General features: G+C 39.3%; 1 protein-coding gene across 3 annotated transcripts in view; it reads right to left on the reverse strand.

Moving 5' to 3' along the window:
• Positions 1-3980: 3980 nt before the first annotated feature.
• The window catches only part of Gpd2 (glycerol-3-phosphate dehydrogenase 2), a 144054-nt gene continuing 121533 nt past the window's right edge, over positions 3981-26501 (reverse strand). For all 3 annotated transcript variants that reach the window (XM_027420407.2, XM_027420405.2, XM_027420406.2), the window contains exons 10-17: positions 19546-19680; positions 19175-19350; positions 18551-18682; positions 17587-17745; positions 10519-10631; positions 10329-10407; positions 10052-10150; positions 3981-7275 (exon numbers count right to left, since the gene is read on the reverse strand). In XM_027420407.2, the coding sequence (XP_027276208.1) occupies positions 7150-7275; positions 10052-10150; positions 10329-10407; positions 10519-10631; positions 17587-17745; positions 18551-18682; positions 19175-19350; positions 19546-19680 (1019 nt within the window). In that variant the 3' untranslated portion in view covers positions 3981-7149. The remainder of the gene's footprint in view (positions 7276-10051; positions 10151-10328; positions 10408-10518; positions 10632-17586; positions 17746-18550; positions 18683-19174; positions 19351-19545; positions 19681-26501) is intronic.

The following is a 26501-nucleotide window of genomic DNA, read 5'->3' on the forward strand; positions in this document are numbered from 1 at the left end:
TGAACTAGGTGCCAGTGACTGATAAAACATACAGCATATCATCTTAATACAGCACTTACACTGTTTTTATTCCTCATTTTTAAGTACCCTAGAACATCAATTCTTTACAATTGCTGGCAAGGAAAAAAAAAAAAAAAAGGAAAGTTCCACAGAGCACAAATTAGCATTTGCTGTCTCTTCACTGTCCAGAACAGGAGTGCAACTTTGGCCAGGGCAGCAGGACACAATTAACACAAATGTCTCCTACACCTGAACACATGCAAAGGGCAAGCAGGTCACATCACCATTTCCAAGACTGATGGGCTGGCACGGGAGCCCTCAGAAGCTGAAAATTTACTTTTGTTCTGGGTCTAATGAAATAATTTGGTATCCATTAGAGGGCAGCATAAGAACAAAAACTCGACCCAGCAAGGGAGATCTCCCCTGCAGACAGACCTCAGAGGTCACTGGAAACTTTTCCAGTGCAGTCACATTTCCACACCTAGAGCAATGGATGGTGAAAACTAAGTCACTGAGATGGGGATGCACAGACTATTAGGGAAATGGGACTCCAGCAACAGCACACAGCAATTTAGCTTTCTTGATCTCAGGCATACATTAAAAGCTGCCTCCCCCCAACACACACACACACACACCTCACCTCTCCTCACTGGTCCTTTAGGACTATAGGAGAATGCTCCAAACTTGAGCTCAATGGCCTTCGAAGTATTTTGTGCACTGCTTTTGTGGCTGAGATGGCAAAGAATTGCAAAATAGTGAGTCAGGTTTTTGTTTTCATAAAAAGTATATCACGGCGAGTAGGTTATATGAAGACTACTCTAATTGGTCTAATTTTTAATTATTAGAAACAAATTGTTCAAGAACTAGAGCCAGTTTTTAATGATCCAAAACAGAAGTAAATGTTCTGGTCTATTAGCGTGCTATATGGAATAAATCAGTATTAAAGCTAATTAACCCTTTTCAAAGGCGTTTTGTCTTGGTTTTTATTTAATGGTTCAGTGCTGCTTGCAATGAGGATCAAGCTGGAGGAACTGCATTTAAAGGATAGCCCATCTTGACAGAGGGCAACAACTCACCAGGGCACACATATTTACCAGGATAATAAACCTGACTTTTCAGAATCTGCAAAGAACTGACCATGGCTCCTTAGAATCCTGACCAGGACATGGCAGTTAAAAGTCAGAGCCAAATCCATCCACTCAGCAACACTATGATCTGGTAGTTGATTTCATGTATTGCTTTTCAAAATTATTTATCTTTAGAAATTTCAGTTCTTTTACTCTTAAGGATACTTCTTGCTGGGGACAAGGAGAGGATCCCTGACGAAGTTATTTCACTCTAGGTCATATGAGAAATACAAACCCAAGATTTGGCCTTTTTGGAAGAAGCTATGATTTTTTTTTTTAAAGCTATGATTTTTTAATAGTGTTCAAACACATAGTGCCAAGCACCCACCTTTCAGGACATAAATGACTACTTTGACATATGAAACCAATGAAAATTATATACATTATTTAAAGAACTCAACATCCGTCCCCCTTTTTGATATGAGCAATCGAATATACTTTAATATCAGGCTATTTTTGACTTATAAAATAGATGATATATTTTGTACATGAATTAAGTTCTTCTCAGTAGCAGAGGAATTAATTTGTAATGTTATGAAATTTTGATTAGCCTGCTGCAAGACCAGAGATGTTTACCCCACGTGTCTACAGTCTGACTCTGAGTCTCGAAAACAGATAATGAAATGAACCAGAGCCGTGGGGTGGGGGAGGGGAAGGGTAATTTATGAAAACATGGTACACCATAATTTTGCCATTTTTCTTCAATAAGGATGGCAAATGATTCATGGGATAAAGTGAAATATTTCTCACTGTCATTTCAATGGATCTAAGATTTACAGCTTCTTAACTTGGATAGCAAAAACTCCGTATGCATAAAAATGAATTGTAAATCAATTAATGATGGGGACAGGAAAAAAAAAGATAGTGAAGCAATGGTGAGAAAACCTAACAAGCAACATATTAAGGGGTGTGGCTGTTTATGCTAACCCTGGGTGGAAGGGGTTGTTAAGGGCTGAAGACCTTGATTAAAAGAGGGCACTGAGGTCAGGTGAAAGAATACTGTTATGTTAATTAAGTTTATTAAATTTAGATTAGACAAACAAAATCAAGTAAGTCTAAATTGGAGTTAAAGAAAAGGCTAATAAAAATTAGATGCAGTTATATAGGATATGCTCAAAGCTAACAAAGAATGATGAGTATGAGGGCTAAAGGCAGGTGTGTGTATAGGTGTGTGTGTGTGTGTGTGTGTGTGTGTGTGTGTGTGTGTGTGTGTACGTGATTTCCCACTTCCCCACTCTTTGATACAATGGAAGAAAGCTAGCAGCAGTTGGTGAAGAAGCAAAATGCCTATTGCTCTAAAGTAACCATTTACCTGGAAGATGAATGCAGGCATGGCTTGATTAAGACACATGACAGTGGCTCTGCAAGGTTCAGAAGGTTGTAGAACAAACCAGCTCAACCATGGGCCACACTCTAACATCCAAGGCACATTCTATGCATTTCAAAAGTGCCCCAATTCTACTGAATTACAATACAGTACCTTCCCAAAGAAGGTATCACACAACCTCCCCTGGGTTCCAGTTAACTATAATGTGAACACTTCTGGTGGTAACGTATGCTAAGCCAATGATTCAACACCACACATAGAGAACACGGGTGATCCTAATGACTCTGCTATGCTGTATTTTTCTTAGATCACATCAGTTCCTGAGCAGGTATTTAGAGATGGATGGACAGCAACTGACTTCGCACTGCACCTCTCAGCACAGGGCTGTCCTACGGGGCTGTCCCTGGCATCATCACGGCTTACACACATCATGTTCTATGCCTGTATTTCACAAGGTAGGTAGTTAATTAGAGACCTAAAATACAAAGTACAGGCATAAAAGGCTCATCATTTCTGCCTCCCTTACAGAACTTGTCTCATTACGAGGGTGCCAGATCGATTTAAAACTCTTGTTGCTTCTTTTCAACCTAAGTCAAATGTCATCATATGGGATCTGACACAGTGACGATGTGCTGTTGACAAAACCCACAAAATATTGAGGCCAGTATCATGCTTCCTTTTCTTAAGTGATGATCAATTTTACATATTTCTGAAAACTAGGAGCAATATTTTGACAAATTTTATTTAAGTGCTATCAAATTGCATGAGCTGGATCAATGGAAAACATTTTGAACTGCTGTGTATTTTTTTCCAGATGCTAAATAAATGGCTTATTGTCAAAAATCTGTCTGGGAGGGAGCCTTCACTTAGAATACAGTATATTGAAGGACTATAAGAAACTCACGAAGTCTCCGAGCACCCTCAACCTAGTGGTAGCACTTCTAAGCCACAAATCGAGAAAGCACATGTGCAAATTAAAACCTATAAAATAACATGGGCATTATAAAATTGGGCCAGTGTTAAACTGATAACAGCTCTACTGACTTACTGACAATGAAAATATATAGCATTTTTTTCTGTCAGAGCATTTATCAACGCTTGGCAACCCTGCACTAACTTGACATGTAAGATGATCAAAATGGATTATGTAATCTTTCCCATTCATTTCTATTGATTTTAGTTATGATAAAATTCATCAGCATGCCTGGAAACGTGGAGGCTGAGAGGTTCTGGTCTACGAGAGAGAGGGGGGGGATAGGAATTCTACTGAGTTGTAATGGGATAAATGTTGACTAGGATCACATAAAATTAAAGCAACAAATTAATAACTAATTTTGGTAGTCTCATAAAACAATATCTGTCTATACAAACACTTCACCCAAGTCAAAATTATAAAATGATAGTTTAAAAGAATTAATGTGTGTCATTTAAAATACAGCTTCTGAAAATATTTTCAAACTTTTAAAAACTTCAACAATAATTAGTTATTTGTCTGACCACAAGCAACACAGAAATGCCAGCAAACGAACCATTTCAATCAGCTTTATTGATTCATGCTTTTGGCTCTTACTCAGTTAAAAACAAGGCACATTAAATACATCTTCTTATTACTCTATAAATGCATGCAGCTCATTCTGTATATCAAAAGTAATAAATAATGGTGATAAAATACCGAGACAGTTATAAAAATGACAACCCAGCCTCAGAGCATTTAACAGTGCAGTCTAGAACGATAACCCAAGCACAATACATAGAAGTATGGCCGCATGAAAGCATGCAGTGAGTGACTATGTCCACCCAGTACTGGACTAAGACTTGATATTCTTTTCAAACATAGTAGGGTTTTTTTCCTCCCTAGAGTAAAAAGCAGTGAAAGTTTACAGCATCAGTGACATCAATATGTGATTACATTCATATGCAAAAGACCTTTTTACAAATGCATAAAAAAGAGGGGAAGAAAAACAATCAGTGACAATCCCTGTGCTATATTGGGTTAAAATCAGAATGAACATTTTTGTTGTACATAGTTTGAAATGGACAAAAATCAAGCCATAAACTAAGGCAGAATACAAAACATGCACTTGGTAGCAGAAATCTGAAGTTCCACTCAATATAAACAGATTGGACGCAAGAATATGCATCATGATGGATATGAGGTGGACAACCTTAGCTAAACAAGTAATCCAGCGTTATCACTGTTATTACGACTGAGGCAGAGGCTATTTAAAGGAGTATACAGCCCTCCAGCACAGATGCGATTCCTTCACCTGAATCCCCTCAGAGGCTCTTGAAATAAATCACTTGATAATAAAAAGGCAATCCCCGCACACTCACTCCCATACCTGAACAGAGTCAACAAACACCAGGGTTATATGAAAAGGAAAATATATTTTATTCTCTGAGTGACTTTTAAAGGGGCTTGCTCCCCTATTTCTTTTTTCCTTTGCTTAAAATTGGATTAAAAAAAAAAAAAAAAAAACAGGCTGTCCAGGTTTAGTGAGGACCTCACAGGAAAATGCCGGGGTGCAAGGAATGTCATGAAAGCAGTTCCCTTCCAAAAGGAGTCTGTGGGATTGGTGAAGGAGCGTGTCTTAGAGCGAGCAGATTTTTAAGCCACAGCAGATATGCTCAAATGAAGAAAAGTGCGCTTCTCTTTGTCCTTAAAGGAACTTCATTCATAGCAAAGCATGAACAAACAAGACCTGCTTTCCAAACACAGATCGGCCTGAGCCCGAGTCACACTCTAAGCCCAGTCCCTACCCTAGGAGAACCGGGGGGATACAAGCCATCGTTATCTTGATCTAACTAGAAAGAAAAAGAGAAAAAGAAAGAGGAGGGAGTACAGATGTAGAATATTGTGATATATAATTTGGGATGTCTTAAAGGACAGTGCTTCTGCCGACTTAACTGTCACTAGGTAGAAAATGAACTTTATTGTCATGATAGAAAAACATTCAACTACAAAGCCATGTGCTTCCATTTATTATGATTATTATTATTAATAATAAAGAACAGTGTAAAAAATATTCACACTTCGAAAGAAATGTTCAGTGACACCCATTGTGACATCACTTCCATGTGTCAGGTGACCCTACAGAAGTGAAAGTATCTAAACTTCATTTACTAATAAAAGGAGTTGAGCTGTCTCTCCCTGCAGTCTCTGCATATTTGGGGGTGGGGAACTTAGGTAAGTGAACTTCCCAGTTTATATTACAATATACAGACTCATAACCCATCCTGAATGAGGCAAAAAGACATGGTGTTGGCATAAGCAGAAACAGTAGCACAAAGGTGCTTTAGGTACCAGTTCACAAAGCTAGGACACACACAGTCTGCCACAAAGCCTGCCTGGAGAGAAGGAAGAAGGGCTATCTTTCTGATGATGCACAGAGTACCCATCACTGACAGCTTCAGAAAAGGGAGCACAATTAATAAATATCATAAGTGCAACAGAATATAACAGAAACATCTTCCAACTGGCTTCTTTAGTCGGTGCATTATATGTTGAGTTCAACGCACATTCAGTTTGGGTGTGTGTGGGGGGGGTATCTTTCTTTGATTTATTTTTTTATTTTTTTATTTTTGATGGAATGAAATTTTCCCATTGAGTAAACAAAGAGAAAGGCTTTTGGCAAGCAGACTATCCTTGGATATTAAAGTGGCATGCCTTATTTTAATTTTATAATTAAAGTTAACAAAAGCCTGCCCAATTCTGTTTTATTATTTCTTTGCAAATACCACCATTACTACCCACCCCAACAAGAATGGGCCTGACACCACCACACGCTGCAAGATTCAGGACTTGTGGGATTGAAAACTGTTTTATCATTACTCCCATAAGGGATGGAAAGATTTGGTCTCATCCCATTATATCCAACTTGCCACTCAAATGCTGGTTTTAAAGTAAAAAAAAGCAAGGATTTTTCTGGCAACTATAATAGTCAAAGAAAGCCAGCAGTGTCTGGGGAAAAAAAAAAAAAAATGAACTGTTGAGAAGCAACTATCACTGTACCTCCCGGCAAATGTCAATGCTGTCTTTATCTTACTCCTGTGATTCTGGAAGCTTTCAGAGATTTTCTTTTAGAAATGTAACCAAATCTCAACCAGATCTTAACTTTGTCTTCCCTCTCCAGATTAACCAGCCTTACTCAAGACAGAAAAATGTGCAGTATTATTTGGAAGGGGAGGTAGAAAGAAAGAGCTGGGAAGTCTCCCAAAACCTGATCATGTCAATAGGTCAAATGCTTTTCTAAGAAGAAAAATAATAATGCTATCTACAAGTTGAGCTCTGGAGCTCTGGGTACCCACGTTTTCTAGCTTCTCTCCAATGTTGCCGAGACCGTCTCTAAAACTGATTTGAATGAATGACTAGAAAGGCAGAGTGTCAAGTCTGACAGGTTACAAAATGGATACAAAACATTAAATCAATGTGCATTAAAAATAAGAAAAACACTTTTAGAAGCTAGACTGAATGGCAAATACAAATAAAGGATTGGCAAATTAAATTGGCAAATATGCCAATATCTTAAAAGTTTTGGAATGTTTTCCAGTGTTTTTTCTTTTTTTTTCTTTTTCCTTTTTTTTTGTTTTTTACGCACTACTATAGACACTATTTTAGAGTGATTTAAGTCAACTCTGGCTGGTACATGGTACTGGCTGTCCTATGCTTGTTGGCTGTCGATTTACTGGTCAGACTCACAATCCTCCACAACTACGATCCACAGGAATTGGAACTCTTCGGTCCAAGTTCTCTTCAGCAGTTTTCATCAGGATGGCAAGGCGGCTTCCAGACACCCTTCCTTTCTGAATTGCACTCATCAGCTTTAAAAGAAAATATGGAAGACACTTAGCAAGCAGGACAGCTTAACCTACTCCCCTCTTTTTAGCACCTACACATTCCAACAGTGTCAGGCAGAGGCAGAATGAAGGGCTCCTTCAGAAGCAGATCACATGCTCAACTTTTTGAACAGTTGAAAAAGAGGTGAAGGGAGACGTATTTCACACTGCTGACAAAGACAGCAACTGCTAAGTAATCAGGTTACCCTAAAAGCAAATTTAATGAACACCTTTGCCCGTAATGTGCTATTTGGGCTACTTTTTTAAAAAAACTAATTTCAAATATTGGGTCTTGGGTTCCATTTTTAAACCCCCCAAAAGAATCTCAGGGATAGAGCAAAAACAAACCATGACCTCCTTCATTTTAATTATAATTTTTTTAGTGTTATTATACTTGACAACTTTTAAATCCAAATTCCTTAATCCTTTCAAACAAATTTATGAATCACTGAAAATGGACTGAGAGATCTTTCCTAAGAATAAAAGTATCCCCACACCTAGATTTTAGCTAATTCATTTTAATCCAATGGATAAAATCAGAATTAGCCCTAAAACTGCATGAAGAGAGTAGGCAAAGGCCTTTCATCTGGAAAGCACCTGACAATTCTCAGTATAAGGCTCGCCCCCATCCCTCACATCAATGTTAGAACTATTGCTTTTCTTAATCTAATTTCTCCTATTTAAAAAAAAAAAACCTCACTAGAGTTAGTAATATTTAAAAAGATGCTATGAAAATAGTTAAAATATTTTAGCCTATGGAGATACATTTTGAATAATGTGCTCCACATGGGAGCTCACCTGGGCATCTGCCCAGGGGCTAGATCTGAGAATCCTCACCTTATTAAAAGCTACTTCACAAGTGACTACTTATGGGAGACCAACTCTTACATGCATAAGTGCCATGAAGCCCAGACCAGAACCAAAGTCCTACAGCCAGGCAGGCTCCATAGTGACCCTCCCTGAAAATGCACACCCATATCCAAAAGCAGACCCTTAACACGATAAATGTGGTCTCTTGATATTCAGGAAAGGAGAATATTTTACCAAGCAATCAAATGTGCAAAACATTTTACATCTGAGAAATATTTTACCTGAGGAATGCTGACATCTAAAGACAGAACAACTTTCTGTTTTCTGGGAGACCCCTGGAATTTATCAGAGGTAACAACTGTCAGAGATGGGCATCTCTCTCAGCCACCAGTAGTGTTTCTTGTATAAACCTTGACAAACTAAAAGCTTTTCATTAAGTATTACACGTATCTGAAAACCATACTGCAAGAAAAAATAATATCTAGATGTGACTAGATTTCATGAGAAAAGTGGCCACTGTTTTATAACTTGGAAGTTATGCTGTTTACTTATTGGAGGCATGGCATGAATGGTTGCTTTCATTTAGATCTGGACAGGAAATACTCAATGATTTAAAAACTCTACAAGAAAACCTACAGATGGTTTAAATTATTTTCTGTGTTTAGGTCTACTACCTTCGAGAAAGTTACTTTAAGACCCAAGCCACACAGCATATCCATTAAATTAGATTCTTATTGTTTCTAAAACTCTGGGTTTTTCGAGTCCAAATGCCGTTGTTTATTTACAAAACACAGAAAAGGAAGCATAAGCTATTTCTTTGAAGAAGAGTTTTCTAAAATTCTGAGACAATAAAATATTCTCCAGAAAAACTATACAAAAAGAGGCATTAGGTGTTTCTAATTCCTAACCATAAATCTCAAATTCAATTTAAAAATCTGCATTTAGTGAAAGAGTTAGTTAAAGTACTAAGCATTCTTTTTGTAATGCTGGACACAACCTGTGAAATTTTTCTGCATTTAGATTCAACAATGCTCTTATCTGCAGCTCATCTCTAGAGAGACAATTACCATTTCCTTTGCCTTGATCTTGTTTGTTTAACTTGACACAGTGAAGAAAGGGCTGACATTGACCAAAATCCCAGCATTAATTTATTTCATGTTCAGCATTCATCATTGCCATGGTGCAAGCAAGACCTGGCATTCATATGAAAGACCTGCCCAAGAAACACTACAGAAAACAACCTGGCTGCCTGGAAACCAAAGCATTCTTCAAATGATCAGGGTCCTATGGACAGCTACGGATAAAAGTATTGAATTTCTTTCCTTTACAGAACTAGTAAGGGATAATGTAGAGCATCTAGTGTGAAGTGACAGTAACAAAATGTATTTCCTTCCCCGTTACAATGATTGAACAATTGAAACTTTGGTTACTTAAACATCAGAAATGGAAGTGTCTGAATTTGCCATCTTGACCCCAGAGTATAAGTTTCTTCTCATTTGCTTTTCTGGTACTTTAAAATGTAAGAATTTAATACATATATCCTTAAGTGAATGTGATTCTTCGATGAATAAAACTATAGGTGATAATCTCTCCCATTAAAAAATAACAATCACTTTCCATACAGGAAATACTATACTGCCTCGTAGTGTAGCAGTGGTCTGGCAATCCTATTCCAAGACATCGTGCGTCAAAAAGAACACTTCTTGTGCAGTTCTGTAAGCCACGGTGAACTTGGATCTAAATTAGCCGATAAAACAGATACCTCTTATAAAGAGAAGGAAAATGAACAGGCAGAAACAGAGCCTCGTCCTCAAGGGCAAACAGATCGACTGTTGGTGGCTCAAGCTACATTTTCAGAATGAAATGACTAATGAGGAATTTTAAGAATCCCATCCTTAGGATGGTGACAAGCAAAAGCAAACACAAATACATCTATCTCATCACAGCTCACCTGCAGAAATTCATTGAGTTCAACTTGGCCATTTTTGTTCAAATCAACTTCACTGAGAATTTCATGTAGTGTGTTTTCATCTATTTGCATGCTGATATTCTAGATGGAAGAGCACAAAGGAGTGGGATTTAGTTAAAAATAACATGTAGCCTTCTTCTAATGTAAAGACTAACTAGACTGTCCAAAAATTTACAAATATGATTTGTGAAAAATGCTAATAAATATCTTTATATCCTTCTATACCTGAAGCTGATAACGAAAAAAAAGTATGTATTACCTCTAGGACACGCTGAACATCAACAATGGTAATAAAGCCCTTTTCGTCTTCATCAAACATATGAAATCTCTTCGTGTACCTACAACACAAAATTGAATCATGGCAAACAGACTTTCATAAAAGAGGGAGGAGAAAGAGGACAAGGATGTAGAAGAGGCACAGGAGGAGGAGGAAGAGTTATTAGAAGTACCTATCAATGTCTGAAGGCATTAGGCTGATTTCAGTACGGTCTGTGAGTTGTTCTGAGCGAGATTTATAGCCCATTTCATAATACAGAAACTTTGTGGCCGTTTCAAGTTCTTCCTGAAAAAGAAAAGACACATACACAAAGTTCACAGATTTATAGGAGCTACTGATATTTCCCTCTCACTTTTATCACCAGAAACTGCTTCTCACTGAACCAGCATCCAGTTTTAGTGTAGTATTACCAATCCTAGTTGGGCAACTGAAGACACAGTCTAATATGCTCAGATACAGAACATTGCTGAAACCTTACACACCCGGCATGCCCACCTGCATTTGCCTGATTCTTCCCTGACCTCTGGCTCCAGACACTGTCTGGTGGGCCTTGGGCTCAGTTCATCTTTTCTAAAATGTCACAGAGCATGTCGTACACTGTGCTTGACTGTCTCCCCGCAATATAAGAATTCCTATTCTACATGTTGTAGCACTGCTGTTTGTTTTTACTAGAGTTGTACTCTTGCATGCTGTTGACTATCAAATTCTACAAATTCCTAAAGTTTGATGACAGGAAAAGCAAATAAGAGTAAAATACAAAGGACTTGAATATCTACTCTATTATGGCTTGCAGTGCCTGTGGTCAACTGTGCAGAAGTTCTGTCAGGGGCTCTGACAGCCACAGAGTCAGCATGAAGCTGGCTATCCTCCACCACTGCACAAGTACTGCCCTTAGCTTCCATTCTGACACTCTCCCATCTAACTACCTCAGGTGACTATATGCATTATAGTGTACACTGTTTGCAGATCTCTTTTCTCACATGTATAAATGCATGCATGCATGCATGCACGCACGCACACACGCACGCATGCACACACCTCCCCTGTGCATATATTTCTTAATCCCATTTTTATGAGCTTCAGAGCCATGTGATTTACTTTGGTCAATAGACTATGAATGGATATAAGATATGCCACTTTTGAGTAATAGCTTAAAAAGAGACGTGCTAACTTTCTCTGTCTCTCTTGTTCCTGTTCCCTGAGAATAACCATGGCTTACACAGACACAAGCCAACCTAGACATGAAGGAGAGACATCAAATCATGGCTGGGCAGGGTATGGTGGCATACAGTGTTGATCCCAGTGTTAGAGGGGGCAGAGGCAGGCAAATCTCTGTGAGTTTGAGGGCATCTTGGTCTACATATGGAGTTAGAAGATAGCAAGGGCTACATCGAGAGGACATGTCAAAAAACAAAAACAAAAATGAGAACTGAGGCCTGTGTTTGAGCCACTGAGATGGATTTTAAGATTTATTTTTATTCTAAGCCAGGCGTTGGTGGCGCACGCCTTTAATCCCAGTACTCGGGAGGCAGAGGCAGGTGGATCTCTGTGAGTTCGAGACCAGCCTGGTCTACAAGAGCTAGTTCCAGGACAGCCTCCAAAGCCACAGAGAAACCCTGTCTCAAAAAACAAAACAAAACAAAAACAACAAAAAAAGATTTATTTTTATTCTATTTTAATTATGCCTACATGTGGGGGGAGGGGTATGTGCATGTGTGGGGTGCCCATGGTGTCCAGAAGAGGGCATCAGATTCCCTGGGGCTGGAGTTACACAAATTGTGAGCTGCCCAGTGTGGGTGTGGGGGTATTCTGCAAGAGCTGCAAGCCCTCTTAATCACCAAGTCATCCCTCTACAGCTTAAGCCACTGAGATGTGGTCATGCACTATCACCGAAAAAAAGCAAATGTATATCTAATTCCCAACTTCATACCAAAAAATGTTACAGACTCAGCAAATGTGAAACTGAAATGCCCATGAAGTGAGGCAAGGGAAACCAAAGCACTGTGCAAGCAACAGCAGCAACAAGGCTTGGTGCTCTGTTTTCTTAGGAAGACAAACTGTTTCTGAGATTATTCCTTTCTACCCCTTTTCTCTTCAGAAATAGATGCAACAAAAGAAATAAAACATCATGAATGCTGCATAATGCTAAATTTAAAAACTAAAAATGTATCAACATCAACATCTGCATGGTTAAATAAAACACGAAATCTCTGTCTCCAATGGCATTCTAAATTGGCAGACTTCTCTCTTCACATAAGAAAATTCACCAGTCATAGTTTTAAAATGGAATTTCTGGTTTGATCAATCATTTCCAGCCACTTGATATAAACTATTCTAAAATTCATGTCCTTGGACATGCTGCCTCTGAGCCTTCCCTCCAATGACAATCTCTAACTCAATGTATATTCTTTCATTACTAGTGAAGTTTATCCACACTTGGCCGAATAATCATGATACTTGATTATAATCAAAGAACAATGAAATCTTTCCATCCAGGTCACAATGTAGCTCCCTAACTTCGTGTTTCCATTATAGATTGCATGAACAGAAGCCAAGATGGCTGTCTAAATCACACTACAACTTGGGATATGATTTTACTAAAAGTGGCACATGAAAAGACAGTGTGCCTACTAAACATTTTATGTTGAGATTCAATATACCTCCTTTCAACTCTTCCAACTTGCTTGGGATGACCAAGACTTTGCTACACTAGAGCCAACCAACTTAATATGTTTCTGTATCAAAGGTTATATACTGAAAGCAGAATCAACCTTATTCCTCAGAGATTTGTTAGCCAAGAGCTTCAGCAGAAGCATGACTCCAAAGGCCTATGCCATGCTGGATGTTTTCTTCCAGACCACAAATTCTGCCATATAACCCAACTGTCAGAACAAAACATGTTTCTCCAGAGATGTGGCAAGTACCCAGATAGGAACAGCAATCTATTCCATCTCTCTAGCTACATGACCTACATTAACACAACTAAAAAATACATTAGAGTAGGGGAAATTCATAGTGTACTGGCAGTCACAGTCAACTAAAGCCACTCTTTTTTTTTTTTTTCTCACGTGTGCTAGACTGCTGAACTCCGTGAAACTTAGTTTGAATAAAGTTAGCCTAACCTAGTACAAGGTTTACCATTTATTTCTACAGAAACATTCCTAGTACACTTTTGGTAATTGTTTCATTTTGTCATCAAATAGTCCCTCAGTCCTCTGCTTATTGGCACACTAAAGCATAGATAGCATCACCACTGGAATGTAAATGCTAGAACCAGAGACTAGGTCGCAGGGACAGAGTGCTCACAATATGCTATCACTGACCTCTTCAGGTCAAAACTGGTTGAGTGAGTTACAAAACTACTAGTTTCACAAAGATTCATGTATGAGCTACTTTACTGAATGCTTATTTATCGCTTCTATAGCATTTTCCTGATCTAATATTCCTTACTCTAACATGAAAATAACATTTTTTCCTCAGTGACCCCTTGTTAGCCTCCCATAGCCCACACTTCCTGCTAAGCAATAATAAACTTAATGAACATAATAAAATTAACGAACATTTAGAAAAATCAGTCATGATCAATATGAAGACCCTTCCTAGATCACGAAGACATATTTGGTTTTCTGCTTTTTGAAATTGGCATTGCATTCCCAGACTGGAATAAAATTTACGGAGAGTCACCTCCTATTTGACTATGTCTTCTGTCTGTTTTAAATTTGAAACTTGAATTCTCACAATGGAAATAAAAATACATGAAAATCACAATATCTGCCTTTCTCTCCAGGCAGCATTTCCCTAAATATGTTCTGAGTGAGGCCTATGCCTTTTCCTGCTCAGCCCTCTCCAAACGCAAGTTTAGTCTGAGATCTCCAAGGATGTTTCTCTGTTGGAACTGACAAAACACATAGCATTTCAAAAGTTCCAAATCATCTGAACTAAAATTTCTTTTAATTATTTAATGCAAACTCTCCCCTGCTTGACCATATAGTCATCTTCTCACACACATTAATTAATTCACACCCAGGAGTACACAGTTTGGCAATGGCACTTCCCTTCATGTCCTTTCCTGTTCCTCCATCACTCCTCAAATTCAACAGACAGTGCTGTCCTGTCTATTCTATTCTTCCATGTTAGTTGACTTTCAGTCTCAAAGAACGACGTCTGTTAAGCTTTGAAAATGTACATGCATTTCTGACACACACACACACACACACACACACACATGTGTTGTATCCACCTAGTTAGAGTTCAAGGTCCTTGAAACTATGAGCTATTTATTATTCCCCTAAACTATTTGGCATCACATTCAGTATACGGGTCACTCATTAGGTATTGACCGTAGAAACAACACAATTCATCTATGCAGAGTTATTTATCACCCTGTTCCTCTTTCACTTTTGCAGGTTAAATAATCCCAATGCTTTTAACCTTTTCTCAGAAGTACAACTTTCTAACCTTTTAATTCTTTTTTTCCGTCTCTTCTGTGCTCTCCAGACTATCCACTATTCTCATTAAGTCCCTGTGCCTCAGAAACAGAACATCTTTAGTTGTTTAGCTTTTGTTACTTAAAGGGATTAGGAGTGTTCCTAAGAGTGTCTGTCTACTCATAAAGTTTGGAATAAAGTCAAATCTCTGTTTACCTGGAAATGTTAAGCACAACTGGTTTTTAGAATTTTCTCTTTCCTACCTCCTAGCACAAAATATGCTATCTAAACATTCCAAATGTAATTTTTTAAGAACATATCCCTGATCGTTCTACACAGAAAAAAACAAAACAAACAAACAAACCAAAAAAACAAAAACAAACAACAACAACAACAAAAAAACAATAAGCAGTGCCATTTTTCTGTTGTCCCTATGAAGAGCTAAGATTCAAAAACTGGAAGAGTTATAAGCCAGTACAGAGGCAGTGAGAGGGGGTGGGGGACAGGCTTTGAACCCACCTCTACAATTCACTGCTTATGGAAACTGGCTCTGCCTCCTCAACTGTAAAATCAGGGTGAAGGCCACCCCTTTGCAGCTGGACATGACAGTACATGCCTGTAATCCCAGCTTCTAGAGACTGAGGCAGTAGAATCATGAGTTCCAGGCCAGCCTGGGCTATCCAATGAAGACTGCATCAGCAGTCCAAAGACAAGGAGGGCTACACTTCACATAGACACAATGAGGACATGGAGGCACCAACCTGAGATTTTTACTATCGATTCACTTCAGAACATGACATCTGAACATGACATTTGCTGTAGAGTCACTACAGCAAAATTTTAAAGACATGGAGCCACTGTGCTTTTGAAGAATGTAATAAAGTCAAGCTTCTAAACCTACTCTTTCAGCCACATTTCCCAGGAATCCCACCTTTAGGAATCTACATCATCCTATGAACACTTCAAGGTTAGACTACATGCCCAATCTTGTCTGCACAGTCAGCACATGGCAAGAGGCTCAATAATGCTCATTCGATACACACGTGAATATGCCAAGGAGCCTTCTGACTAGGAACCATATAAAGTGGTTAGACCTGAAGTGCCTTGACCTTGGACTACATGTTAGAAAGTGAAGAAGTGAATTTGAGAAATAAATGTTTGCTATTTGAAGCCTCCACTGGCAGTATTTCTGTCACAGAAGTCCTAACATACTGAGTCACAGCTCCCTTAGTCCTCTTGCAACTCTCCCAACATTAGCAGCTGTTCCTTTCTATCTGCCCTGTATCCTTCCTTATTGCTCCAGTTTCTATACTTTGGAGTGTTCCTAGGCTAATCTCAGAGCCACTTCCCTCAACTACCAGCATTAAGTCCTTAGTTCATGATCGTATCTAATACATCATAATATTTCAAAAGCCAATTTAAAAATGTACATTCAGCTAAGACATTTGGACATATCCAATGGTAAGTCTCAGTTATATTCTCATAATGTCCCCAAAGTTGTTGAGATGGAAACACTGGCTTACTTAGAGAGAAGCCTGTACAACCATCATGAGACACACCAGCAGCAGCCTACATCAAGGTGACATATAATGAATTCTATAAGAAAGGGTGAGACCCAACCATGAGCTGAAGATGATCGTGGTAAGATTGTCTGAGTGGCTATAAATGGGATATGAGTAAATATACAAAGTATTATGCTAAAATTGAGACCTGAGCAACTGAAGGACAATGAGCTGTTATAGTGTGGAGAAGGCTCTAGGGACAGTACTTGAAGGAGCTATAAAGTGAATCAAAAGAACTATTCCTCCTAAGTATAGAAAAGTAGTTCAAGCCAGGCATATGGATACACCTACTATCCCAATACCTCAGAGGTAAAAGCAGGATGGAAACCTCAAAGCCAGCCTAGACCACATTGCAAACACTCTCCCAACAAACAATTCAAGAGGGAGAGTTGAATCAACTGTGCCAAATGCAAGTAACCACCTGGCCAAATACAGTGAGCACTGAGAGCTGGCACATATATTGTGTCATGCAGCATGGACATCCTTGGTGAGTTTGTCCAGGATTAATCAGGGACATGTCACAAAAAGCTTCATAGATTTAGTTAAAGAAAGAATAGGACCCAGTAAATGAAAAAGATACTTTTTCAGTGTTTGAAAATAATGTGTATCCCTCTGCACATAAAAATAGAGTGCCCTAATTAGAAGGAGGAGGAGGTAGAGAAGAAGGAAGATGATGATGGTTTTCTGTGTATCACCACAAGTCCAGGTGTATGTGTGAGGGGAGTTATGTGAGGGGAGTTATATATATGTTCGTGTATATTTTTATGCCCTCATGCATGTCCCAAGCATCACTGGAATTATTTTTTAACTTGGTAATTAACATAAGGCATCAAATGATACTTTAGTTTTTCTTCATATTGTAAAGGTCTCTCCTCTTTTAAAATATTAAGTGATACATCAAATAATAAGGCCTTGGTCAGGCCGAGAAACCACTATTTTTAATCAAAGGATTACCAAGAACAGAAACTCCACTCATCATGTTCTAAGAGTGTCTTCAATGAGACCAAGAAAGGGCTGTACCCAACCACTGTTTGTATCTCTCTTTCCCAGGAATTATGACCAGGGATTAAAAAGCATTCTCTAGTTCTGTAACAGTGAAATTATCAAAGACTATTTTTCCATTTTCTTAAGACCTAACAGTGAGCAGGAAACTTAAAACTATCACCAAAAGTTATGTATGCCTTCACAAACAGACCAAGTTGTTACAGGTTTATAAACAGAACTGTGGTTGTAAAGGCTTTTATACAATACCTGTTTCTTAATATCACTCCAGTTCAATTCTCTACCCATTAATTCAACAATCCTGGGCAGGGCTTCCTCTGCAGCCTGGACATTGAGAAAGGCCAGGCGGGTGCGACGTGAAATCATGTCAACTGCAGTGCAGGCATATTCCTTAATTCCATATTTCACCTAAATTAAAGAAAAATTGCTAGTTTGACTCTTTCCTTTAAAATAATAAGGTTTTACATTTTAAAAACTGCTTGGAGAAAAGCTGATCTTTTTCTCCAGCTGCTCTGCTTCTCCATCAGACACAGGCACCCTTGTGGTGCAGCACAGGCCCTCCCTCTGCCTACCACAGTGGGCTGAAAAATAGAGTTGGTTAAGAGTGAACGCCTGCTTCCTAAATAGCATGAAGCACAGACATGCAAGCAGCATCACCTCTCACTATCCACAGGAATCACTTCTCTTTGCTAATGCATAATGGAAGCATTCATTTGCATGACTGAATATGCAAAGGATGAGGACAGAAAAGTCAGCTTCAACACCTTAAGCTGTAAGTTTTCTGCCTTAGAGACCAACAAGTGGAGCTTACTGGACACTATGATTTAAGGCACAATCAATTCCAAACATACAAAGCATGGTCTCTGGTTTCATGGTATCAGAAAGCAAGCTGAGAAATAAGAAAAATTTCTGAGAAATTATCAAAGAAGGAGAACAAGGAACCAGTCAAGATGGAAGGAATATGAATACAACAAAGCTACAAATTCTGGGACACGCAACCAAATTTACAGACTTGTGGTTCTCTGAACAAACTCTGGAATTCACACTCATACTATTATCACTGTCAACATCATTATTAAACATCTGTGACAGCCGGAAATTTGACTCCAGTCCTGTGTGCTTTAAAACTTAGCAGTATATAATGTTAAAAGTAGAACGAACAGACGAATGGCAAACCATGGGCACATAGGAAGTCCCTGTGACCACCACATACCTCTGCTTCGATGTATGGAAATTCTGACACAAGACGCACTCCAACAATAGGCCACCGTTTTCCAGTCACACTTGCCATTTTGGCTACCTCGAAAGCCTTGTCACCATAGGTGGTGGCAAGATGCTGTGCCACCTACAGAAATAAAACTGCATTAGACAGGTATTCTGGGTGTCATTCCTTTAAGGTGTGAAACAAAACCGCACTACATTCTTATGCTGTCAGTTTTCTCACAGCCTGAAACTAATAGTCCTCAGGGAGTACTGGGTCCGGTGGGAGGAAAGCTTGGAATGCTTAGGCCAGCGCTGACTCAGCCCGCCTACAGCACCAGATCAGTGACTGATGAAGCTTCAGCTTTACTTTGGCCCTTCTGAAGAACAGCCCTTCTTACACTCACAATGCAAAGAAATTGGGGAAATGTGTATGGTAAAAACAAACCAAATAAATTGCAAAATTCCAAGAGAAACCAAATGTGTGTTGCTTTTTAGGCAACTATAATAATAAAGTTGGATCATCTTTTCCTTAAGCATGGCAAAAGGTCACTCTAAATCAGAGAGGCCAAACCATGGCTGCTGAATGTGATCTCAGACAACATCAAAGCAAGGTAGTGTAGCAATGCACACGAACCTCACTCTCAAGCCCGTAGTCCTGGACAAGCCTGATGTAGAGTGTGGGGCTCCAATCTTTGCCTCCTTGAAGGAACAGCCCCACTGTCCTACTCGGTCCTGCTTTCAAGTTGTGGACCTTGACAGCTGCATCCACAGCATCTTCTGCCATGGAGCGATATGTCGTCCACTTCCCACCTACAAAGAAATTGTTAAGCTATTAGGTTAGCAATTTGAATTTTCCTTATAATTAGCCATTTACCAATAATAACAATAGTCACCTCTTGGCAGGAGATTTGGCAACAGAGGTTCTACCAGGAATCATAAAAACAAAATACTTGTTCATTAGAGTGAAAGGGGACAATTCAATGAATGAGCTCCCCGCCCCCATACCTGCTATTGTGATGAGGCCACTCTCACTGACATCAACAACATGATTTCGGGAGATAGACTGAGTGTCTGCAGACTTGGGATCGGTAACAAGGGGACGAATACCACTCCATGCTGCCAGGACATCCCCTCTTCTCACTGGTAGGAATCAAAAAATATTTTAACAAAGGTATGAATGCATAGGAAAGTGCTCAGCAGGAGTTTAGAGCCACAGGTGAGATCAGAGAATGTAACAACTAACTATGAGGGTAGGAATTCTGTGACAGAAAGATAATTTGCTTGAGGGAGCAAAGGACCTGAAGATCACAAAGAAAGGTGGCAAAGAATAAGCCACAGAAGCCAGTGTCACCAACACCAATGGGGAAAAAAAAAGATTACAATCAATAGAAAATAAGACATTCATAAAATGCTACATTTCCTTCTAGAAGAAACCTGGCTCTCTCTTCAGGAATTACCAAGATCTTCATTATGAAACCCTGTAGCCCGATGTGTTCTCCCTCCAACACCCATGAACAGCTGTAGCAGGTCCAACTCTGTGGAAGACAGTTGCTAGTCCTAGTCCGCTAGTTTCACCTTACAGATCCCCCAAAGCACAGGGGATCATTGTCCTTAACCAACTATCACCAGTAACTAGCTCATCCCAGACAAACATCCTTTTATGATGTTCCAGCATCAAACTTGGTTCTTTCTAGCTTTATCCCTCAAACTGAGGTGTCCCTCAACTGCTGACAATTTCTATGCTCTCTTCTTTTCTCAACCCTAACCTCTGTAACTGACCCAGAAATGGGCATATTGGATCCTCCCAGTAGCTATGTAATACTTGTAAGGTATGAAAGCTCTCTCAATACTCAAGATGCTATAAAATTATTCTTTCTTATCTCTGGAAAAATATGATTACTGATACGAAGAATCCAGATAACTGCTGGAAAGCATTTATTCTTGATCTAACGGTGGGTGAGGGATACAGGTCAGTGGTGACTGCCATCAGGGCAAGAACACCTGTAATCCTTATTCAGAAAGCTGAGGCAAGAGGATTACCACAAGTTAGAGGCCAGCCTAAACTATATATTAACTTTCGGGCCAACAGAAGCTATGCTGATCCTGTTTCAAATGCAAATTAGCTTTCTGGTAAAGATTAATTCAACTTAAGTAAACCTACCATATTTCACTGTAGTTGATTGAGGGCTAGTCTTCAAATTACTATAATCTGAAAGAGGGGATGTACATCTAACAGTTATACTGCAACAAGGAAGCAAGGACACAATGAGCTACTGAGGAAGCCTATAGTTTCAGTCCGATTCACAACAGGTCACGTGAGACCTTATGCTAGTTCTCTGGCCCCAGAGTCCTACTTTTTTTTTAAATTTAATTATTTTCTCTCATATATTGCATTCCTACTACAGTTTCCCCTCCCTTCTCACCTCTCCTCTCCCCAAATCCACTCCTCTGTTTCCCTTCACAAAAGAGCAGGCCTCCCAGGGATATCAACCACACATGACCTAACAAGTTACAATAAAATTAGGCACAAACCCTCACATTAAGGCTGAACAAGGCAACCTAGTAGGAGGAAAATGGTCCCCAAAGCTGGGGGGGCGGCGGGGAAGGTCAGAAACTGCCCCTGCTCCCACTGTTAGGAGTCCCACAAGAACACCAAGCTTTATGACCATATGCAGATGGGATAGGTCATCCATGCAGCCCTCTGATTATCACTTCAGCCTCTGGGAGCCATGTATTTTCTTGAATAGATATGATCCTGAGATTTCTGTGGCATAGAAGTAACCCATCTTCACAGAGTTCCATAAGTCTTAAAATTTTTCAACATAAATGGTATGAAGTGCTTTAATCTTTATAAAGTACCTAAGAGGAAATTACTATAATTTCCAATAGAATTTACACAGCCCTCAGAGTCAAAATAAAACAACCAACCCACCTCCAATGCCACTGTCTGTGGTCAGTGCACATCCCCTCCCTCCATTGACACTGTGGTCAGTGTACAGTCCCTCCCATGTCTGTGAAATTCCCTTAGTAGCCACACTGATAAGGAATCTGGTTTAAAATCTTGAAGCTCCATGACTAATGCACTTTCATACCTAATGCTACTAGCCTTCATGATCCTTATTTTCATTCCAAACAATTACCTGTTTCTTACTAACCTCACGAGATTAAAGAAATGAAAACTCTATGGTGGTTTGGAGAAAAGGGTCCCCGAAGGAAGTGGCACTATTAGGAGGTGTGACTTTGCTCAAGCTATGGTCGGTGTGACACACAGTTGCTTCTGCTCCCAGTGGGTCAAGATGTACAATTCTCAGTTCCTTCTCCAATGCCATGTCTGCCTGTCTGCATGCCACCCACCAGAAGCAAGCCCCAATTAAATGTTTTCCTTTGAGCAGAGCAGTGGTGGCTCAAGCCTTTAATCCCAGCCCTTGGGAGGAAGAGGCAGGTGAGTCTATGAATTTCACGCCAGCCTGGTCTATAGAGAGAGTTCCAGAATAGCCAGAGCTATACAGATAAATACTGTAGTGTCTCTTTACAGCAATAGAAACCCTAAATAAGACACTTTCTCTCAAATTATAATTCTGAAACTGGTACTATTATACACATTTGTAGCCTAGAGTAGGTAGTGACCAAAACTAGTGTTCACAGGAAAATCTGTGGGCAAAAAGCAATTTGGTGCTTTTGTATCTTGGGACTGAGCCTTATGCCACTCACACCACTAAGCAAGACTCCATTAACTCTTTTGTCTCTTTCTTGTCACATTACTTGTCTTTAGCAGTGGAAATTCTAAGATCTCTCAATATTCTAAATATTGTGCCAAGTGAAAGGCCATGTACGGTTATAAATATTTGCCGGAATACTGAATGGTTCTGACCAGCCCAGAGTGATGCCTCAAGTATAGAATCCCTGTACTTGGGAGGCTGAGACAAAATGACTTTTGAGTTCAAGGCTAGCCTGGGCTACAAAATGAGACCCTGGCTAAAAGATATATAATGAATAAATAACTAGGAGAAGTGGTGTACACTTTTAAAGCCAAAACTCAGGAGAAAGAAGCAGGCAGGTCTCTGAATTGGAAATCAGCCTGGTCTATATATAAGTTCCAGGACAGCCAGTGCTACATAGTGAAACCTTAGCAAATTCATTTCTAGTATGTCTTCAATAAATCACTTGGTTCAGTTTACTCTATGATCTAAAGAATAAAATAGAAATAGTAAAGGTGAACAGAACTTATTAATCACAGTTCTTTGAAAAAACAACTCAAAATGATTGTTTCAGATTATAATTAATTATTTTCCTCTCACATCCTGGGCAAGACAAGTGTTTGTTTTAAAACTAATAGAAAATGAAGGCCACAAGAAGTGACAATTAAGCCTAAACATGCGATTCTGTGTGGCATTAGTTACTTAGGTGTGCATTTCAGGGTATTTTTTCTCACGCTTGCCACTTTCAAAAAAAAAAAAAAAAATCGGAAAGAACCATGTGAAAATATCTAAATGAATACAGGGAAACAGTGTCAGAAATCAATACTTCTCTACCACCGTGTTTAACCTGCCAGAATGAAGTGTTAATCACAGAAATAAGATACCATATTACATTTATAAACTAATGAAACTAGAAAAAGCAAGGCGCGTGACACTCTAATTAAACAGCTGGAAGACAGCCAAGCCTGTGTAAGTTGATAACCCGAGTACAATCTCTGGCAGGGAAAAGGCAGGTCTGCAGTGAGTTGATATGGCCAGCTCGGCTGTTAATTGAATAACAGGCAATCTATAAACACTACTAATTGCACATGTGCAAGTGCAGAGACTGCCTGCAGAAGCCCCCTGAACACTGTGCGCCTGGATGAAGCACCCAACGAGTCTTCTGTCTCTCGAAGTCCACTGAAGTTGTAGCTCAGTCCCCACTACAGCATCCCTCTGATTAACCTCTGCACAGTAACTTAATGATACATTTTTCAAAAGATCATTTTTCTTCCTAACGCAACACGAACTGTAGAACTATCAATTACCCATTTCAACAAAGAACAAACAAGTAATCTAGAAATCTCAGTCTGTGAATGGAAAGCTTCCTAAATTGTAAAAGAAGACATGGGCTTATTCCCCATAGGCGAAATGCTCTGCAGAACTGTTCCCAGGAATCCTGCAGAAGCGCAGCAGCTGCTGTGAGCAGCACGGAGTGTTAGGATTTGACACTTCTCCCTCTCTCCCTTAAGGATACAGCCATTTGAGGAGACTCAGAAACTGTTATCAGAACTTACTTATCCATTTAATAAAACCTTTTCATGTGATTAAATCAACTTCAACTAATGCAAAACATTTTTAAAACTACAGTTCTTGGCTACCAACATTGCTCAGAGGATACAGGCAATTGCTGTGTAAGCCAGGGAATCTGTGTTTGGTCCCTACAACCCACATAAAGGAGACAGGGAGAGCGAACTTAACCAAGTAGTCCTTTGCCCTCCATACTTGTGCATACACACACACACACCATCCTAAAGGTTTCTGACAGCTTCCTTCAAATGAACAAAGAAACTTAATCCACTCAGTACTGGTCCCAGTACCACAGCATAAAATCCAGAACCACTAACCAAAGTACTGTACAGTATTTAGATGGTCATATCAAAGCCAGACTTAGTTAAGACTCATCATGCTCCAATACTACCAAGCTATGGGGGTATTTTATTAGTTCTAATTTGGGAACTAATTAGAACTATTTTGGTGTTGGGAAGACACCAACTCTCAGCTTCAACTAATGCAGGAATCACATCGCTTAGAAGCAATGAGGAAAAGACTGACAGTGTGCTTGCCTAGCAGTGTGTCTAAACACATACAATACTCAATGGCAGCGGAGATGTGAAAGACAGTCCCAAGGGGTGAACATTTTAAAAAGTGACTGGTGAGTGACAACGCTTGCTTCTTTCACATTTCATTAGTACATAGGAGGCTACTGGATTCCACCAACATACCTAGAGAAAGCCCACAACTATGAAAGTCTTCACCCTCTGATACAGTGAACTTCAGATGCCAAAGCTCCTATCAGGAGCAAATTTTCACATTCATCCTGGACACAGTGGCTTTCCAGAACCCACAGCTGTCTCTAGCACATCCAGCCTGGCAGCACTGTCCTCACTGCATTTACATGAGAAGGCCTAAGAAAGTGTCCATACTCATCTCCACTCTTGAATTCATTCTATGCTTTATTCCCACAGTCTTAGAGCCATCTGTAACCCTACTCTTGACAAACTTTATAAACAGGTAAATATGAAAAGGAGAGAGAATCATTATCATAGTGAAACACACTCATAGCCAGACATGTAAGCTCAATCTAGATCTACAATGGACAAGCCAAGCATCGAGTTTAAATTACAAGGAGACTTAAAATACTTAAATAAACATATTAAACAAAGCATGGCTGTCTCCGGGTAATAAGTGTTGAACATAGAGACTGGTTGTGAAAACTAATTATATTTATTTAATAAGTGTATGCTATTGTTGCAAATATCCAAAGAGATTCTATTCATAATAGAATTACATCCATTACTTTAAATTAGAACTAATAAAATACAACACAGACAAATCAATTAAACTAAGACAGTAATCTGAACCATTCTCTAACATTCTTTGTATTGTTGGAAAATACATGATTACACAATGGAACAGGCCTAAAGGGAAGGATTTGTAAATGCTAGTGAGCTGCATCCAGACAAAAATAGTGTGTGTATTTCCTCCACTGAAGCCGACATTGTAAGGCTGCTCATATAGATAGATGAAGACTCTTTTTACAAATCATAGAAAGATGGCAAAAGTAATGTCACCACCAAATTCTGAGCTTCCTGTCTGAGGTGCAGGAAATCAGTGAGTGGGTCTCTGAGACCCCAGATGTTGAGAGTTTCTTTGCAGCCTGGAGACTGCAGCCAATGGCTATGTGGTTTTCACTACCACAGAGTGGAACATTGAACTACATGAAGAATGCTATAGAGATCATTGAGATTACCATGAGAGGGAAAAAATGGAAAGAAAAGAAAAATGGAAAGATACAAAGAAATCCCAAAGTAACTTTAGTTCAGAAAGCTGAGCTCTACCACAAGCAGTGTGCCCTTCCCAACATGGTTCAACATATGAAAAGCAAAAAGAGAAGGTAAGAAAGTGCTAAGTCCTTCTGCTCATGTCCTGGAGAGGAATAAAACAAGATACACACACATACACATACACTGAGCATGGAAGACAGTCGCTAAAATCTGATTTGTTGACAAAGCAGAAAACCCACTAAGTATGAAAGATTTAGTGGGTCAATGTGCTTATGTTTCAAGGTGGCCTGTGGAGTGCATACTGAGCTAAGATACCTTTTCCCTACCAAAACTAAGTGTGAAAAAGACTCACTCAAGCCCACTATATATACCTTGAGGTGTCATTACCACAGGTACAGCTACAGAAGTGAACCTGGTCAGGTTGGCACTTGTGATACAAGGAGGGAAGGTCTGGGGTGGAAGTATGCCCCCCAATAGTCCTGGTAATGTGGATATGTAGAGCATGGTCCTTTTGATTTGATAACTATTTAATGCAAGCAACTACTGATCATTACAGAAAACTACAAACCAGTCAGGAAACCCAGCATTGCTATAATACCTGCAATCAAGAGAACTATTTATTAAATTATAAAATAATATCACTGAAACCACCAATAGCTAATTAACTTACTTTTGCTCAAAACAATCATGAGTAGTAAAATGTCAATTAGCTAACAAGTTTTGTAGATGAGAACCCTTCCCATCGGGAGTTCCAAGAACACAGCTTAGACTAGTGCTAGAACATAGGATCATGATATGCCAGCAGTATGACCACTGCCCCAAAATACAGGTGACTTCTGAAGTATAAATATTTACACCAATACGTGGTTGATGGTAGAAAGGATAGCTCAAGAAAAGTCATCACTAAACAAAGGGACAAGGGCTTGAATGTATATGG

The sequence above is a fragment of the Cricetulus griseus genome, chromosome 6 (assembly GCF_003668045.3).
Source record: "Cricetulus griseus strain 17A/GY chromosome 6, alternate assembly CriGri-PICRH-1.0, whole genome shotgun sequence".
Lineage (NCBI taxonomy): Eukaryota > Metazoa > Chordata > Mammalia > Rodentia > Cricetidae > Cricetulus > Cricetulus griseus.